At 40.3% G+C, this 19900-nt stretch overlaps 1 protein-coding gene across 8 annotated transcripts in view; it reads right to left on the bottom strand.

Annotated features, from left to right (window-relative positions):
- Positions 1 to 19900, bottom strand: part of SEMA5A (semaphorin 5A) — a 306539-nt gene that overhangs the window by 194503 nt on the left and 92136 nt on the right. For 7 of the 8 annotated variants that reach the window (XM_068162023.1, XM_068162027.1, XM_068162025.1 and 4 more), the window contains one exon: positions 14173 to 14359. In XM_068162023.1, the coding sequence (XP_068018124.1) occupies positions 14173 to 14302 (130 nt within the window). In that variant the 5' untranslated portion in view covers positions 14303 to 14359. Of the gene's footprint in view, positions 1 to 14172; positions 14360 to 14721; positions 14821 to 19900 lie in introns of those variants that run through there. The other variant, XM_068162029.1, reaches the window with a different exon arrangement.

The following is a 19900-nucleotide window of genomic DNA, read 5'->3' as shown; positions in this document are numbered from 1 at the left end:
CATCACCGGTACCAATTCAGTATGGCTATTAGGTCCTTGTTTCAAAATTCCCATTGTAATATACCCATGAATGATAAATATACTCAAAAAAACTTCAGGAAAACAAGCATTTCTCTGTGTTAAAAAGAAAGAAAAGAAAAAAAGAGAAGAAAATTACACTTCAGAGCCTGATGCATCTTTTAGTATCCACTTTTGTCTATACTTTTTTCTTTTTCTTACATTTCCAATCTCTGGTCTTTTCTAGCTCTTTTCCTTTGTTTCCTCCTCACAGAAATGGCTGGAAGTGTTCAGAGCTACGGTTAATGGAGCTTTGAGCAACCTCATCTAGTGAAAGTTACCCCTGCTCATGGCAAGGTGGGCTGGAACCAGATGATCTTTAAGGTCTTCTCCAAACTAAACCATTCTATGATTTTATGAAATGCATTAAACACATCCTTGATGGTAAAACATCGACTCACTACAGGTGAAGAGGAAAAGAAGTACCACATCTTGGGTGACGAAAGGAAACACAAATAATATTTCACAAATTCCAGAGGAAAAAAAGAAAAAAAAGGAAAAAAACCCCTGAGAACTCCATGAAGAGAGTTCAGCCAAGGAATGTCTGTGTTATTTCTGAAGGCAACCACAACTCACCCCTCTTTATCTGAAAGGGGATGAGGTCAAGTTTGCCACTATATTTTTTCTTCTTTTTTTTTTTTTTCCTGAGACTTATTCATAGAATTGTTAGGTTTGGAAGGGACCTCAAGGGTCATGTAGTCCCAACCTCCCTGCCATGGGCAAGGATCCCTCACACTAGATCAGGTTGCTCAGAGCCACATCCAGCCTGGCTTTAAAAACCTCGAGGGATGAGGCTTCTACCACCTCCCTGGGCAACCTGTTCCAGTGCCTCACCACCCTCATGGTGAAGAACTTCTTCGTAACATCCAGTCTGAATCTCCCCATTTCTATTTTTGTTCCATTCCCTGGAGTCCTATCATTACCTGACACCCTAAAAAGTCCCTCACCAACTTTCCTGTAGGCTCCCTAATGCATGCTTTGCTCAGCATTCACATACAACAAGGTCCTATTATATAGAGGAGTTTTTCCCCACATCTGAGCTTCTGAAAATACACCTAGAAACAGACTTCTAGATCAGGTATCAGGCCTTGTCTGCTTGTCCTTATAGTAGAAAGAAACCTGTGCTACACCTCAACAAACTACCTCACAAGCTTCCCAGGCTGCAGGGCCATGAAGTTCCACCACAGTTACGGTGGTTCTATTTCTGGTACACAGTGTTTAAACCCATACAAATGCAAGTTATTCTTTACATATTTGTAAGGCCATTCTTTACATATTTGTACTTAATTTACATTATTGTATATTACTTAACAACTTGAATCATTCTTTAGATAGTTGTACTTATTCCTGTAGCCTAGTGCTGTTGTGAAACAAGCCAGAACAGCCAAAAAAACATACCTAATAGATAGAGTAAGCACAGCAAATGTTTTTCCATTTCTCTTATGGAAAAGATTCATTCTTGGAGTTAAAAGTACCTGAGCAAAACCAATATGTTTGTCACAAAATGAGTGTGAACATCTGCCCTTCTACTTATTATTCTTCCATAAGGCCCACAGTACAAGTACAGTGGTGAAACCCTGGAATGGGTTGTCCAGGGAGGTGGTCGAGGCCCCGTCCCTGGGGGTGTTTAAGAGCAGGCTGGATGAGGCTCTGGCCAGGCTGATCTAGTGTGGGGTGTCCCTGCCCATGGCAGGGGGGTTGGAACTAGATGATCCTTGTGGTGCCTTCCAACCCTGAATGAAACTATGAAACTATGAATACAGTAGCTTCATGCAAAGCGAAAAAGGCTTTGCCTGGTACAGGCTGCTTTTCCAAAATTTGCAGTTCCACACATAAGCTTTCTAGATGCCATGGTATGTTGGCAGATTTGCTTTCAGGACCATATACCTCCTTAGCTTTATGATAGAGATGTTGTCTTTCAGGATTGTATCACTAAGGTGACTTGCCCACGCTGTGCAGCTCTTTTCCAAAAGAGGTTTGGGGAGAAGCACACAGGGCTGTGTGTGTCTATTGCCTAGGCTGTACATGCAGACTCTGCAGGATGCAAAGCCAGATGCAAAACCACTCAATACAGTTAAAGCCTCAGGTCAACATTCTGGGTGTTCATTAATCCTTTCTACATCACTCCTATTGCTATCCTCCTTTAACATGCATTTCAGAGGCAGAGAAAGTCATTACTCGTTTCTTACAATAGTAGAGCTTAAAGGTAGCATCGGCACTGCATTGCAGTTCCAGAGTTACGTATTAGGAGCAAGAAAACACCCAAATAATCCACCCCTTACCTGTCAAGCACATATATACTCCACCAGGATGAATTAGAGGCCAGGAGAGTGCATTTTCTGTAATTTTTAATATACTGGAGGGACAAACTACTGCATTAAAAACTTTCCTTCAATAGGCAAACAAGAAAAAAGGCAATCAGCATTTAAACTTTACAGAAAGAGACAAATCTATTCTAAAATACTTAAAGCTAAGTCAATCCCAGCCCAATGCCCCAGTGAAATTTCTGGTCCATGTGCTACTGAAATTAGAACATCGTTGTCACATCCACGTTTTCATATATGTGGTACAAACAGCCAGATGTCAAGGATAAGGAGGGTCATGGATGTAACAGGTCAAAGAGTCTTTGCTACCAGGAGGCTCTAATAATCTAAATGGAGCACACCAGGAGCAGACTGGACACAACATATGTAGAGAAAAGTACTAGTTCAACAACAAAAAACATGGCAGAAGCTGAAGTCATCATTTCATGCTTCTCTGTAACATTAAAGGATTAGGACAGTTATGTCTGTTATAATACCCAGTATTGCACTTTAATGAAAATAGGTATTGCACGTAGCCTTTACAACAGAGAACACTTTTGTATCAGGGCTGACCTCAGTAATGCAGAAATAAGAGTATGTAGACATCATAAACAGGGAAAAGATATACCCTTATAATATCTAACCCCTATTTTTAAATAAACTTCAAAGTATTTCCCTTAAAATCTAGGTAATACCTTGAAAAATATAGGCATTCTGCTGATCACATGGTAATTAGGTGATTAAAAAACATCTATGCAGTTTCTGAAATAGGGATCCAGGAAAATCCTAGAAAATTTCTTCCTGCCAAAGAAAAAAAATAAACCAAATTGTTTAGGCAGGGTTAGCTCATCCAACCCAATCCTCCACAAAAGTAAAGGCAAAGTTATGACTTTGCCCAGCATGATTAAATTAGCAACCACAAACTAAAAGATTTCTTTTTTAAGTCTCACCACACTACAAGAAAACATGTCAGATCTCCATCTGCAGCTCAGAGCTCATTTGTGCGTGGGTAAGGGGAGGGCAGCAGGGGCGGTGGGGTGGTGGGGAATAAGACCCAAACAAAAAAACCCAAACAACATCAATAAAACACACCTTGAAAAAAATGACAAAATGAGCCTCAAACCTACACCTCCCTTTCAAAATTCAGTATTCTGGAGGTCTGTTTAGCTCACAAACAAGACAGTTGCCTTCCTTCTACTAGCCAACACAGCACAGTCCTGAAGCTTGCCTTTCCTTACAAAGAGAATTGCAAAGGCCAAGAAGTGTGTAACTCTAGCCTTATCTAGAAGTTCTGCCAGTCTCCCGAGCTCCTCTCCAGTTTAAATCATCCATAACACAACAAATTCCATGACCTCTTGACATTTTCCCAAAAGTTCACCATCTGCCTATTGAGTCTTTGTTTTTCAAACAACTATTCCAACTTCAGAACAATCTTGGAGGTAATGAGGGAGGGCTATAAGTAATTTATTTATTATTAATGTGAAAAACAGAAAATAAAGCATACTTAAAGTATATGGTTTTCAACCTGTAAACTTCCTTCTACTCAGCTCCTCACATCTTTCATCAGCTCTGTCATTAGGCACAAAGTCACAGGAATTGCCCTGCCCTGTTTCTCCAGCCTGCTTTTACAATTTGCTCTTACCTGCTTTTACAATTTGCTCTAACCTTCAAAGTCTCAAGGTCTTAAATCCAGCCTGAATTTCTGTTGTCTTTGCCCTGCCAGAGCTTCCCCAGCTAGAAGTATGTATTTCTGCATTCTTATGTGCATGCACATGTCTACTACCAGGATAATTAAAGAGAATTTGGGTTCTAACTGTCTGTGCCCTCGGGGAAGAGACAGTAACATCTGCTACAGTGACTACTTACTCCTTCTTTCTCTGAATAAAGGGTTTGAGTTGTTTATGCTTCATCGTTCAAACACAGACACTGCATACAAATAGGAGAAGGTGTACAGGAAAAAAAGACTGAACCCCCCACCTAGATGAAAGCAGTTTCGGCACTGTGAGCATAGTTTTTATATACTCAGAATCACATGTGAGTTCTACAGAAATTATGCAGTGACAAGGTATCAGCCATGATATACAATTACAGCCCCTTTGAGTTTTCTTTCTCTCATACACAGGAACAGCATGAAACCAAACCCCATGCCATTCCAGAAAAACACAACAATAAAACCTACTTTGCAAAGTTATGCTAGCCAGATGGAAAAGATCTCGCTTAACCATACCCCTTCCACTTGCAAGGGAACAAACATTTGACTAAATCTTGGTGTACCTGATGTTATGATATTTTTTCATTATACAGTATCAGTCATTTGAGAATAGCATTGCATTTAAGAATAATAACTAAGTATGCTAAATGACAGTTTGAGTTGCCAAGAATCGTGCTCAAAAAATGTTCATTTGTCTGATCTTCCACTCCACAATGTATTTTGAACAATAAACATAAAGTGACTGTCAAGTAAATCAAGAGCTGAAACTGGATTTCCAAATCCTGGTCTGCTTTAAAGCAAAAAAGCACACCAATTCAATTAGGTCCAAATTAGGAACCACGAAAATATCATGCCAGCAGACTAGCATGAAGAAAAATATAAAAGCTAAGGAGAATGAAGGGAAGAGGCTTCCATTCTTGGGTTTCCCACACAATTCATTTAAATGCAACACAGATTCACGTTTGTACACTTGCAGATGGCATTCAACTGTCATTCTTGCTTTGTTTTGTCACAGCACACATCTGTTCTCACTATTTTGTAATGGAACATTCATAAGTATTGGCCTGAATGACATCACTTTCAAAAACTCAAACACACTCCTGTTGAAACACAGTAGGGACTGCAATCTGCCCTCTTGCTGTGTGTGTCACCAATGTGGCAAACTGCTGTCCTCCTAGTGATCATTCAGCTATGTCTTTTAAAAGCAGTCAGAAGTAGCTTTAGAAATGCTGCTCTTGAACTGTGCAGACACTCAGCTGTAAAACAGACAGGAACATAGCAGAAGCGGATACCTAGAGGAGCACATCAAGTATTTGGAGGGAGCACCTGGAGAAGCACAAGACAGATTTCTGGTGTCATGCTCGTAAGGACACCTCAGACATCACCTCCACTTAAATTCACAGCTAGGACGAGTCGTTTGTGCATCAGTAAATAGCTTAATACACATTGGAAGAAGGATCTTAGGAAGAAAAGAGATCTGAGGGATCACTGGAAGCTACCAACAAAAATTTAGTCTAGCAGGCACATGATAGAACGGTTTGCTGGTTATATCAACTGAAGATTCTTACATACAAACACACATGCATGTTTGGACAGGAGAAGGCATCTAGGCCAGAATCATAACGTATTTACAAACTGCACAGTTGGGAAAAAAGTAAACTAAAAATAACCCAAAAGGTTTAACACTGAAGGTGACCAGTAGCCTATCATCAGATTAGAAATAGATTAAAAGCAAATTAAAGCATGGATCTAGTCTAGCTGGACTTCAGCAAGGCTTTTGACACTGTCCCCCACAGCAAACTCCTGGACAAGCTGTCAGCTCATGGCTTGGACAGCAGCACTCTGTGCTGGGTTAGGAACTGGCTGGAGGGCCGAGCCCAGAGAGTGGTGGTGAATGGTGCCACATCCAGCTGGCAGCCAGTTACTAGTGGTGTCCCCCAGGGATCAGTGCTGGGCCCCATGCTGTTCAATATCTTTACTGATGATCTGGACAAGGGGATTGAGTCCGCCCTTAATAAGTTTGCGGACAACACCAAGTTGGGCACAGGTGTTGATCTGTTAGAGGGCAGAAGAGCTCTGCAGAGGGACCCTGACAGGCTGGACAGATGGGCAGAATCCAACATGATGGAATTTAAACAAGTCCAAGTGCCAGGTACAGCACTTTGGTCACAACAAACCCAGGCAGTGCTACAGGTTGGGGTCAGAGTGGCTGGAGAGCAGCCAGGCAGAAAAGGACCTGGGGGTACTGGTTGACAGCCAGCTGAACATGAGCCAGCAGTATGCCCAGGTAGCCAAGAAGGCCAGTGGCATCCTGGCCTGTATCAGAAATACTGTGGCCAGCAGGAGCAGGGAAGTCATTTTGCCCCTGTACTCAGCACTGGTTAGGCCACACCTTGAGTACTGTGTCCAGTTCTGGGACCCTCAATTCAAGGACACTGAGAGTCTTGAACATGTCCAGAGACGGGTAACAAGGCTGGTGAGGGGTTTGGAGTACAAGCCCTGTGAGGAGAGGCTGAGGGAGCTGGGGTTGTTCAGCCTGGAGAAGAGAAGGCTTGGGGGAGTCCTTATTGCTGTCTACAACTACCTGAAAGGAGGTTGTAGACAGATGGGGGTTGGTCTCTTCTCCCAGGCAACCAGCACCAGAACAAGTGGACACAGTCTCAAGCTGTGCCAGGGGAGGTTTAGGTTTGAGGTGAGGAGAAAGTTCTTCACAGAAAGTTATTGGCCATTGGGATGTGCTGCACAGGGAGGTGGTGGAGTCACTGTCCCTGGAGGTGTTCAAAAAGGGACTGGATGTGGCACTTGAAGCCACGGTTTAGTTAGTCACGAGTTGTTGGGTGATAGGTTGGACTTGATAATCTCTGAGGTCTTTTCCAACCTTGTTCATTCTATGATTCTATTTTGACACATGGAAACACTACTTGCTGTATATGCTATTCCCCATACTGGTGTAAGGTTTATTGTGGACTGGGGAGGTTCTGCCTGTGAAAACCAGTAACTTCACACCTCAACCCTTACAGAGTATACATGCTCTTCACAGTGAGTACATATCCTCCTTCCAGTTACCAGCTTTGGCACCTGTGCCGCTGCTGCCTGTCTTCCCAAATCTGACACTAAGGAATGGACTGACCACATTGCACACTTGAAGTCCTCAGTCATGCACTCTCTTCAGAGAGAGCTGATCTTTCACACTTTAAGAGTTGGATGATGGCTTTGGCCAGCAGCCCCAGAATTTGATTTGAAGGAAATTGTGTTGTGGAGTTATGGTCTCAGCATATTTTGTATTTTGAGTATTTGGTCTCAGCATGGAGTTTTGTGAAGAGACTTGCTGAATTTTTATGTATGTATTACAGGGAATGAATGCATAAAGCCGATAGCCTACGACAGTTATAATATTGTTGTGTCATATTTTTTGGAAATATCTATGTTTCAATTAGCAAGACCTTGGTTCTAGAACTGACTGTCTTGCAATGATGTATTATTATTTATCTTGGCATATGAACGTGCTAAACTTCTTTATTTACATTGTTTTAGCATAACACAATTTCTTGATTCTATCAGTAGTGCCCGAGACTATAGATGATAAAATATTTTCTAGTCTGACAATATTTCATGTGAAAAATACAGAGAGCAGCAAAACAAGTCATATAGTAACACAAAGGGCATATAGGGGGGAAAAAAAATCTTTAAACTGATCTTTGTAAGGATTTGGACCCAAGCCTTCGAAGTGGAACACACACCCTGCTCCTTCCACTCCAGCAAGGACACCCCCAGGACAAAAAAAGGGAAGTGAGGGTCAAGAAAAAGAACAGGGAAAAAATACCAACCCCAGAAACAGCAGAATATAACTTCTCTGTAGAAATTATTTTTGTTCTATAGGACACTGTCAAACTCCAGGTATTTGTCATCATTTATGACTACTTTTGTCAATTTACGGTAGAGATAGTTATAAACTGGTGACCTCCTGTCACCTCTGTCAAATAAATACAAAGTATGTCTGGAAGTTTATTTAAGGAATTAAGGAAGAAAAGGGGAAATTATCAAATGTTTTGCCTTCACCCCTCTAAGATACCTGGAAATTGTAGAGGTCCAGGCAGAGCCCAAGGGTGAGCCAGCAGTTCCCCAGATCTCTCAGCTGATGCACTACCCAGCAGAAGGCAACATTCAGTGACAGGGAGTTAAGAGCAGCAGGTGCCACCCAGGGAGTGCAAGACAGGCCCTGTAGATGTTGCACAGAACTTGGAAGAGAAGACCACTGGAATGAGTCCCCCCAGAAATCTGATCACTACTAAGTATGAAAACAGAATTACTTAGAATTAAAAGACCAATAACTGCAATTGTCACCACCTTCCATGAACCAGCCATTTAGGTTACTTTGGAAGCAACTGAGAAGAACTGCATCAAAGATGTTTCTTGTGAAACAAAGAGCTCTGCTGCTGCTGCTGCTGCTGTGAGGCCAGGCAGGCAGTACAGGCACCCTTGCCAGCACTGGAGCCCACAGGGCCACCTGCTTCATCACACAGCACAACTGTGTCCTGCTAAGCTGTGATAAATGTGCAGCCGTGAGCTCTTTGAAGACCTGGGCACAAATGGGTTACACCAAGGCAAGCTAAAAAGGGCTGACACGCAGTACTTTAGCTGTGCAATGCTAACTGGCCATATACATGCTCTTCTGCTTCAGTCAACAACTGTTAGCTTTGGACATGTTGCAAGGCAGTCCCTGAACAGGGAGAACTAAATTCACATGAATCTCATGGAAATTATTCATAAAGAAATTTAAACTGTTCCTGATCATCAATATATCATCAATATATTTTCCAAGGGGTAGACAGTAGAATACTCACATTGACAGCTGTCAATAGAAGGGACAGAGTCTACCTTAAACATCTTATGAAAAAAAAAATCAAATACTGTCTGGTGGGAAAAAAATATAGAAAAATCAAACCAATATTGTGTTTCCTTCTATCTTTAAACACACCCAAAATCTCTAGAACGTGACAGAACTTCAGCTGCTTAGGAGCTCTATTTCTTGTTTGCCAATCTGTTTCTTTAACGTATTTCAGTTTGGATGCTTGATTGCTTTTCAGTAAAAATGCCCATCTCCATTAAACACACATCTCTTTTGATGAAAAGAAACAACAAACCAACAAACAAACCAAAACACCCAGATGGTAATTCCATCTGCCCACTTTGCACAGCTAGGAGATTGTGGCAGGAGCCTCTCACTCATTTTGTTGTTTCATTAGAACCAGGAAATTTCACATGCTCCAAAACTCCACATTAGGACAACAGGAAATATATCAGCTATGGGAAGGGTCATAGGACATGTCTCACCAGCCATCGCAGCTACTGCTGATTTTCAATTATTGTAACTCTGTGATGGTCAAGAACTTGTCTGAGATGCCAAAATAACTGTAAATTGAACCTTGTTTTAAAACACGATCACTTCCAATGGGGGGGAAGGGAGAAAACCAAGAAAAAAAGACAGTTATACAAGTCCTTTGCTTAGAGAATTCAGTCCCTGACATACGCTGCTTTTCATGGGACTGTGCATCAAAGATACTGGTTAGCTCAGGGAAATGGTAAAGGGATAGTATCCTCCAGTCTTCAAAGATGAAAGTTTCCACTCCCTAATGAGCACTTTGTCTCCTGTACCAAAGTAAAGGCAAACCTGATTTCATAAAACAATATACAACTGGTAGAGGAATTGTTTACCTCCTTAAGACACACTGGTTCTTGGCAGAGCAGTGCCAGCGTATCATAGTTCTGTCATCTAGACAAACTGTCTAGCAATCAACTTCTCTTCAGTGATGAATCGTCTTTATTTACACAAAAAACTTAAAAAGGATAGGAGATGGAAATCAATACACCTCAGTTCCACTGCTGAAGCTGTCAGGAGGTCTATAAAGTGTACTTTTGAAAATCAGTAGAAAGAGAAGGACAAAAAAGCTGAAGGAAAAACTGAGCAGTTTAGTAGACTACTATTAAACAATAGCTTGCAACAAGATTAGGAGAAAGAGAAGAGAGTACAAATTATATCAAAACAAGTTCGTACACCACGTTAAGTGCGTGCACTTCATAAACCACATGCTAAAATAAGCAGAGCGATGTACTGAGACTATATTACTTACACAAACATCAAGTGAGGGAATTTTGTGGTGGTTAGACAATAAAGTTAAGAAAATATATTTCATAGGATTCCCAAACCGAGGAATCAAAAAATAACTATGCTATTTTTCTCTCCTGGTCAACCTCAAGTAGAAATGGTTTATGTTTATTCATTCTGTGGATGGAGAGATGTTATTTTTGAGCATGTTTATTCAACAGATAACTTCTTTACAGCACAGCATGTGTTTAAAATATCACTAAATATAGCTTCTAAAATTATGTGAGCTGATGCTTTTGTGTTGAGACAGCACAACCTTAAATTCTGATTACTGCATAAGAGCATGAAAGAATTAAGATTTCATAGAATCATAGGTTTTGGAGAGGACCTCTGGGGGGCCATCTAGTCCAATATCCCTGCTAAAGCAGGTTTGCCAAGATCAAGTTGCACAGGAGCACAGCCAGGTGGATTTTGGAAGTCTCCAGAGAAGAAGAGTCCACAACCACTCTCTGGGCAGCCTGATCCAATGATCCAGCACCCTCACAGGAAAGAAGATTTTCCTTATGCTTAGGTGGAACTTCCTGTATTCTAGTTTGTGCTCACTGCCCCTTGTCCTTTCACTTGACATCACTTAAAAGAGAATGGCCCCATCTTCTTGTCACCTGCCTTTTACATATTTATTAGCATTGATAGGATCCTCTCTCATTCTTCTCCAGGCCAAGGTCACTGAGGTCTCTCAACCTTTCATCGTAAGAGAAATCCTCCAGTTCCCTAACCATTTTTATAGCCCTCCGCTGGACTCTCTCTAGTAGTTCCCTGTCGCTCTTGAACTGGGAAGCACAGAACTGGCACAATACTCCAGATCTGGACTCACTAGGCTAGAGAAGAGGAGAAGGAGAATCTCTCTTCATTGGCTCTTCCACCACCTGTGCTGGAAAGGAAACTCTGGGACTGTGTGTGCCCATCTGTGTTGCCTTTCCAGATTTGCCCTAAAGCAGCTGTACCCTCATCAGTTATGTCAGGTTCATAACTGCACTTTATTACTGATCAAAAAGCCTAAGAAATTCAGCTTTTTGCAGATAAACTGCAGGATAGTCAATACCTACAACTTCACACCTGAAACTGGAGGAGTTGGGTCCCTTTCTTTTTCAGCTTACTCTCACACAGCACTAAGATGGGATGGCCCCTTCAGTCCTACCTCATGGATGGGGTTTACCTGCAGCAGCAGCCTTCAACTGCATGTGTCAGTCTCGACAGGTCTGACAGTTTCAAAGTTCAGCAAATGTCAGGGGGGGAACAAAGTGCTGCTACAAGTACTTTCACAACTTCATTAAAAAAAATAAACATAGTAAACTATCAGCTCCACAAAGAGCTACCACAGAACTTTTGTGGAGTGGGTGGCTAAGTGTTTTGAAACCTATGGAAATATTTAGACAAACTTTATACTACTCAGCTGGTTTGCTTTATGTTTTGCATAAGAATAGCCAAACTTTTATAAGCAGCCCTTATTTCTCATAGGCACCTTATTTTTCTAAACAGTGTGCCTAAGATTTACTCCTCACTGTTCCTCCCCACATGAATTTCTTTTCCAGACATGTTTAAGTTAAACACATTAGAATACTAACAGAGTGTGCTTTCCAAGAAGCTGACCATCAGTAACCCTAACACAGTTTACAGAGCTAACATTTCATACCTACAACTATATGAAAGAATACCCAGAAAAAATTAAATTTAATAAAAACAAAAACTGTAAGGCTTTATCTTTAATGACCAGCTTATTTCAGCCCTTTTTCTTTCTTATGTTATTTCAAGCATTAATATATTATTTTACACACTGTAAACATGCAGAAAAGCATACAAAGACCAAAAGTCTCACATTATGAGTCTCTGTGTGTACACTCTGTCACTTGCACATTCTCTGCACCAAATTCTGCTTGACACTACCACCTTTATTGGTTTTACGCTAGCATGGCTGATGAATCCTCAGGACAGGCACATAACATGTTGTCAGATTTATTTATCTAACTTCTGGGCTTTCTAAAGGCCTGAATTTCAACACACTAGCATGCCCTTGCACATTTGGAGGCAGACTCCTCCTTCAAGAGAAAGGAACATAGAAGAAACACTATGTATCTTCACAGTTAGTCCCACCACATAGAACACTGAGTTGCATGATACCAGGCTGATCCTGTCAATACATCACATGTATAGAGTTCTGATCTCTGTGAGAGTTCCTACCAAATTTAATTAGGAGATTTTCAGCTTCTGAGGAGCACAGAAAGGGCCTTATTCCATTTCAGGGAAGACTTATGACAAAGGATTTTATAGCTGAAATATTTTCAGATCAGTAGTACATTTTACTATACTTTCTGGAGAGGTAAAATGTTCATTATGCATTCCTAACATTAATTATGCAGATAAACAAATTACAGTGTGATTATTGCTACTGTGTATGAGAAATATGAGATTTTTAGATGATGTCAAAAATTCTTTGAAGGTGTATGCATCTAACCTGTTTCTGCAACTTCTCTTTCTTCTTCTACGGCAAAGTAAGAGTAAAGGTTCTCAACTGGTGGGGGAAATTTTTGCTGTTTGATATCAGGAGATCTATCATGATCTTTCAGCTAAAACTATTAGGTGGGAAAATCAGCAATACAAATAATAAATGCCTCTCTACAAAGCCAGCTTGACAGGAACATCACTTATGTGTGCAGTTTTTGATGGGCAGTGGGGAAAAAAGTAAGCTCTTTCAGGAGATACACTCCCTTTCTGTGTTTTACCATGACAGCTCCTGGGGACTACTTTTTTCTTTCTATTACTTTTTTTTTTTTGCAGCTGTTCATCCATACATTACACCACTCTCACTCCATTAGTTTTATTTAATAGTTTATACTCCATCTACCATGCCTCTCAAAAGGAAGACAAATCAAGTAAGTACATAGCAATTTTGGTATACTAGAAGCTACAGAAAAAGTGTTTAGCCAGTTATAAATAAAACAAGAGAGTTGATTTCTGTGAAGTTACTACTGAGTTTACAAGCATTAAAGTACCTAACAGTCAATACCACTGGGCCTTGACTGATGTTCAGCGTCCCACACAGCATTTAGCTCTGGTGGATGTAATATTATGGTAAGATGGCTTTACAGAATAGGATATTAACGTAGGATTCAAATTAAAGGTGTAGCTGTTTCAGGACTCTCTGTTGGTCTGGCAGCATTAATAATGTCAATAGATACAGACAGCATTTTCCTACAAGCATTCATGAAGTCAGGAAGTGCCACACGAGGAATACAGAACTCAGGAAGAGGGCTGGTTGAGTCCTGCCAAATTCTGCTGCAGGATTCTTTTATACAGTAGCTCTTCTTAGGACTACAGCCCAGTTGGGTGAAAATCCAGAGTAGATGGGTAAAAAGCCAGCTGGATGATCAAGCACAAAGAGTAAATGTTTAACAGAAATGACTCCACTGTAAAGCCACTAACAAGTGGAGTATCACAAAAGTTGATCCTGGGACCTGTCCAGTTTAACATCTTAATAAATGACCAGGGGGAGGCAACAGAGTGCAGTCTGCATCTGTATTTTGCAGACAACAACAAATTCAGAGAAAAAAGTCTGATAAGCTTGAGGGCAGAGTTGCCATCGACAAAGACCTAGATGGGCTAGAGGAATGAAACATGAGCAACCTCATGAAATTAAATGTACACCTGCAGAGTCCTCCATCTGGAAAGGAACAACCCCATGCAACAGTGCAGGTCAGTTTTAATCACAAAGGGAAATGGGTCATTCACCTTTAAATGAAACATTCTGTACCAAACAGTAAACAAACTTCACAAATCTAGCTGTATTTAACGTGTAAGCAATACAGTTCAGGTTACTACATGACAGCACTGGATGGCACTTTTTCATACCACTACACATTAAAACCAGAGGTTTCCATGAAGAAATTGCACAGTGCTTAGCCTATTTCTGGAGAAGTGTTTTTGTGTTTACCCCTTACCTTGGTATTCAATAACTGGGTGCTCAGCTCTGTGGCACTGAGTGTCTTTTGTTGTTGGCTCCAGCATTCCTAATACTCCAAGTCCTGCCAACAGCAGTGAAAGGAGGCAGCTTTGTTTCATGGTGATCATGCTGTCCTCCACTTCTTTCAACTGGCCACTCTTCTTGCACTCACGTGGGAAAAGCACCTGAAGAATTCAAAGAAATTTACTCAAACACAAGAGCAAACCACAGAAAAAAAATCACAAAATTGACAATTCTTGATATTTAAAGCAAAACAAACCAACCCTGTGTAGTAGTTGTTTTTTCATAAGTATGCTATCAGCTCCTCCTCTAATTACTTCATAATTGTGAACAGTTACACAGTTTAGGAATACTGATTTCTTTTATCACCCATCAGGATTCAAAACCTGCAATTAATTGCTGCCCTCTTCTACTCTGAAGTTTCATTCTGTAATGCATGTAGGTAAATAATGTTCTGCCACATTTATTAATTTTTAGATACAGCACATGTATCTAAATCTGTTCCTCATTCAATTGCATCCACCACCTTTTGCTTTTCCTTCCTCACAAAGGAAAGCGTGCTTGGATTCCTTGTGAGTACAAGGTAAGAAAGAAATTGCTTCTTCGTGTTGCTGACAGGTCTGAAGAAAACATCAACAACCCCAGAGCATGTGGTTTTTGTCAGTCTGTTGAATATGTATGGCACGGCACAAAGCGGTAGGACAAAGTTCACCTCGATGCTCTTTGCTTTTGCTTTACATGAGGCTTTGGACTGCTTCTGACATCCACCCATTTACCAACGGATGACAAGGTTGCATACTGTAGACTCCAATGCTGAAGACACTTTTCTACCAAAATCTACATACCAACAAATAAAGTGACTGTTTGAGTTTAGTATCAAAATAAAAGTTAAACTCCCTGAGTTTTTTGACACATCCAACCATCAGATGCTGAGTTAAATATAACAGAATAATCATGGGGTCAGCATCACTTTAGATGCAGCCCAATTCCTTTAGCTTTACCATAACAAATATTCCAAGCAGTAGCAACCTAATGTTGCAACCAAAAAGCAATCGGCAGTATTGACTTCTCATACATGTGATCTCACTGAACTGCAGGCTGCTATTTAATAAGGTGGAAACTTTCTATTTGTTTTAAAATAAGCATCCTGAACACATGAAACAAAGGGCTGTTAATTAAATGACACTCTGCAATATGACCAATGTGTTTTAAAAAGCTACACTCAGAAAGCAGAAAGGCTAGTAAGCATTGCTCCCTAATATTACCATAGCATCAGCCACCACAAGATGATCTGCTCTTCTCTTACCACTTTGTTATGCTGCCTTTAGAAGACTGGGGTATGTCTACTCCCCACTAATTTCAATTAAAATAAAAAGATCCAATACACAATTCATCTGGCCAATATAAAAATTTAAATAGCCCATTTCAGCTTCCCTGATAAATTCACCGCTTTGCTTGTTTGTTTTTAAGGGGGGAACGGATACTTCATATAAATTCATATTAATATATTAATGAATTAATATTATGACTATATATTCTTCTATTAATATTTCATATTAAGTAGGATATCTTATGATGTCACATACCAATATGAATCTGTCCCTACGAATTGCTTGTGGCTAACAGCAGGCAGTATCTGCTCACAGAAATTCTGTGTGCTTGCATATATAGGGACATAAAGCACCTGTTCCAATGTTTTGATAGTTCATTTTCTGCATCCCTTCTGCAAGGGTGACTTTTTGACCCCTGTGTACTATTCCTATCCAAATTCAACCAGTTTATGTGGGTGATAGCATAGCTAATGAGTATTACTAACTTGAAGGACAGCTATCACAGCAGAGACTCAAAACCTAATATTTTGCACACAGTACAGCAGCGGGTATAGCAAGTTCTTTCATGATAAAAGGACACACTTTAAGTTAGCTGAGCAGCTGTGAGGAACAAGAACTCACCATCCACTTCATGGTACTATGATATGCACTGCACAGGAGAATGAAAAAGAAATCTGGAGACTGCACCTAAAACATTGCTAGAGGAGCCAGTTAAAAGAAGTGGAGGACAGCATGACCACCATGAAACAAAGCTGCCTCCTTGGGAAATGAAATGAACCTCCCACAGCAAGTTACATGAGCAACATCTCTGAGAGCAGACACTGGTGACTGTGTAGAGAAACCCCAGACCTGCTTACAGATGCATGTGCCCAGAACCAATCCTGAAACTGACATATTTTAACTATACCGGACTCTGCTGTCTGTACATTCATGTTGACATAGGTTCCCTTCATCATTCACTGAAAGTCCATTGAAACTGACACAGAATCAGCAAAGGTAGGTATTTGAAAGCATCTTTGCTGCTGGACAGCTGTAGATAGTGTGGCAACTCTCTTTTTTGTGCAGCAGCTAGAATAGAATAGAATAGAATAGAATAGAATAGAATAGAATAGAATAGAATAGAATAGTCCAGACCAGGTTGGAAGAGACCTTCAAGATTGTCGTGTCCAACCCATCAATCAATCCAACCCACCTAATCAACTAAACCATGGCACCAAGCACCCCATCAAGTCTCCTCCTGAACACCTCCAATGATGTTGACTCCAAACCATTTTATTCAAACAAAATAAAGTATAGTTTGTAATTCAGAGGTAAATTGTACTTCCATCAAAGTATATTTTAACATTCAGAAATACTAACACCCTAATTATTATTCTAAATGGATGGCTTTGGTACCTGGAGGGAATGGTCTCTAAATGAATGTGCTTGGCCCGAGCAGTAGCAGGGCCTTGCATGCTTAGCAGTTCACGTTTCTTCTCTTTTGTTGAGTCAGCTAAAACAGAAAATTTTGAATGTGTTGTGTCTTTTTTTTAGGCAGGCTACACCAAAGACAAGTGCACAAGACCCTTTCCATATAGAAATAAAGTAGATTAGATTTTATATTTCTAATATTTTTAAATTATTTTTTATTCTGCATCCTCAGATTGTTTGACAGGCTTGTAAAATGCAATTTGTTAGAAGTATAATTAAAGATCTGTGTTAGAAAAACTAAATAAATAACATAGGTCAGTGTGCAGGGTCTCAGATGTGTGGCAATAGCTGACTATTATATTTCATTGCTGAGGTTGATTTGCAGATGTAAATTATACAGAAATCAAAGAAACTTGCCTAAACTTTTTGTGTTTAGGGTTATCTTGGCTTTTGTGTCTTACTCTCCTGGCCAACCATCATTTTTTTGTAACAATAGTTGCACTTCCAGTAAGGAGAAGGGCCTGTTTCAGGAATGACTCCGTTGCCTGCTTCAAAACTTCTAACACTCAGTTGCAGTATTAGAGATCTTCATGGGTACGGAGTTCAGGTGCTGCGTCCACAGACTCTTACAGAGTTTCTCAGGCAGAGGTGGAATCTGGGCAATGGTCTTTACCTGATGATGTGCAGGAGGGAGGAATCCAAATCCTGAAAATTCTGTGGGAAATGACTTGGTTTTGAAGGCTTTACAAAGTGTCTGTTATCTATTTATTCTGTGAATGTATGTTGAAGGTGTGTGTTTTGTTTGTAGGGCTTTTTTGTGGCGGTGGGATTTTTTGGGTTGGAGATATGTGACCTTTTTTGGTTGTTGGAGAGAGTGAAGTTTTTTTGTTTGGGTTTTCAGGGGCTTTGTTTGTAGGTTTTTTCTGTTTGGTTGGGGGTTTTGTTCTTGTTGTTGTTATTCTTCTGTGTGTGTGTGCACGTGTGTTTTTGTTGTGGTGGTGGTGGTTTGTTTGTTGTCAACATGAACGTACAGGCAGCAGAGTCTGGTATGGTTAAAATACGTCACTTTCAGGACTGGTTCTGGGTACCTGCATCTATGAGCAGGTCCGGGGTTTCTCTGCATGGTCACCAGTGTCTGCTCTCAGAGATGTTGCTCATGTAATTTGCTGAGGGAGATTCAACTCATTTCCCAATGGTGCTTCACTTCTTGGTTTGAAAAACAGCAAAAGTTTGACAAAAAGCTAGTCACGATAACTAACTACTCTGAATAACATGCACCCTGGAAAGCACGCACCTAACAAAAAAGGTACTTGTTTGATGAAGCAGTCTGTACCTCAAATTGATTATTAGAACAGAATTCTGAGTCCAAAGAAAGATGTTGTCCTGTATTTTTACTGTACAGGCTTAAAAAACTATTTCATCCTTTGGTCGTGTCAGTTTCATTACAGGTACCTAGTTTTTCTACTGCACTGCTAGTGGCATCTTTTTGCAGTTTATTAAAAGGATAGACCATTTGCTCCCTGCTGCAAATGATAAGCAGGCAGGATGAATTGCTGTTTCTTTGTTAGTGAAAAAAAAACCCAAACAAACAAACAAAAACCTAAAATGTTGTGTATTTTTAGTAAGTATACAGACAAATTGGGGGAGAGTGTATCAGCAGTCATATGGTCATAAAATTGGAATATATGAAAAATTCTGTGATGGGGTTCAGTGCCTTTTACTGTGGTGGTTCTTCATTTTTTAAAGTCAAACTCCTCAAATTCATACAAACCATTTGAAAGGAAAACTGATAGTGAAAGGATTACATAAAAAATTGACATCACAGCTACCAAAAAATCTAGCTCAATTCTCAGGCAATGTGTGGGCTCTCAATTCCTGTTCCTGGAAACACCTGTAGCAACAAGCCCTGCAGTCCAGAAGGAAAAAGGGGTACAGACAGCAAGGGGCATCAAGAGGGCTGCATCCTTCTCTAATAACAGTTCTCCCCTCTCCTCCAGTGAAAAATGTGAATGCTGTGTGTCCAAGACATTAACATTTCACTTGCCCTTCTAATAATATATAGAGATAAGGTGAATAAATATCAAAACTCATTTAAATACTTCCAAAAAGAAGTACCAGTTGCTTTTACTATAGCTATTAATCCTGTTCCCCTGCCAAATGCACAAATAACAACTACGCCTCCTTATATCATAATTACTTTGAAATACATCTCATATTTAGATTGAGAACAACAGTTTGTATATCACTGGGCTACACAACTAGATTGGAGCAACAGCTCAATTAAACATCAAGATGATACCAGAGGCTATAGAGCCTCTTCAGTAAAATAATTTAGTTGTCTGCTATCATCTCTCATCACTGGATCCAGCAATACACGCTGCTTGTTATGTGGCAGAGTAGCATATTCTAATTTGTATTCTCATAAAGCAAGAGTCAGCTTCAATTAACAAACTGATTACTGAGTCTCTTCAACTTCTTTTTTAACATTGCCATTCATTTCTGCAGAAGCATGAATTTTAAGACCTAATAGAGGCAGTTACCCATTAGCTGTCATTGACTAACACAGAAAAAAATCAATTCTTAAACTCACAGTGACATTCTGCCAAAGTCTGATAATATCCGTAGCAAACGGTGACAAATCACAAAAGCAGAATCTGTCATTAAAGCTAGTTCTCCAGCATTGCTCAAAGAGCTGTGATACTTGTGATTGCCACAAAGGAAGCACTGTTTCAAGAAGAGTGGCTTGCACGAAGCAAGAAGCCTCAGATGTCATTTATCACATTGCGGGCACAACTGCTTCATCAGTGAGGCATAGCACCAGTGGATCACAGCTGCTTTGAGCAAGCACTGGCCAACCAGAAAAGCAACACAAGCAGCTTAGAGGCAAAGATGAAGGTAGTCAAGTCAGTGTAGCCTAGCCCAAAGTTCCAGAAAAACATTAGCCTTTTTGGTTTTTCTTTCCCC

This window comes from Melanerpes formicivorus, unplaced genomic scaffold (assembly GCF_026170545.1).
Source record: "Melanerpes formicivorus ecotype bairdi unplaced genomic scaffold, bMelFor1.0.p_v2 SCAF_61, whole genome shotgun sequence".
Classification (NCBI taxonomy): Eukaryota; Metazoa; Chordata; class Aves; order Piciformes; family Picidae; genus Melanerpes; species Melanerpes formicivorus.
The sequence above is the reverse complement of the archived record's forward strand: the minus strand, read 5'-3'. Positions and strand labels throughout refer to the sequence as shown.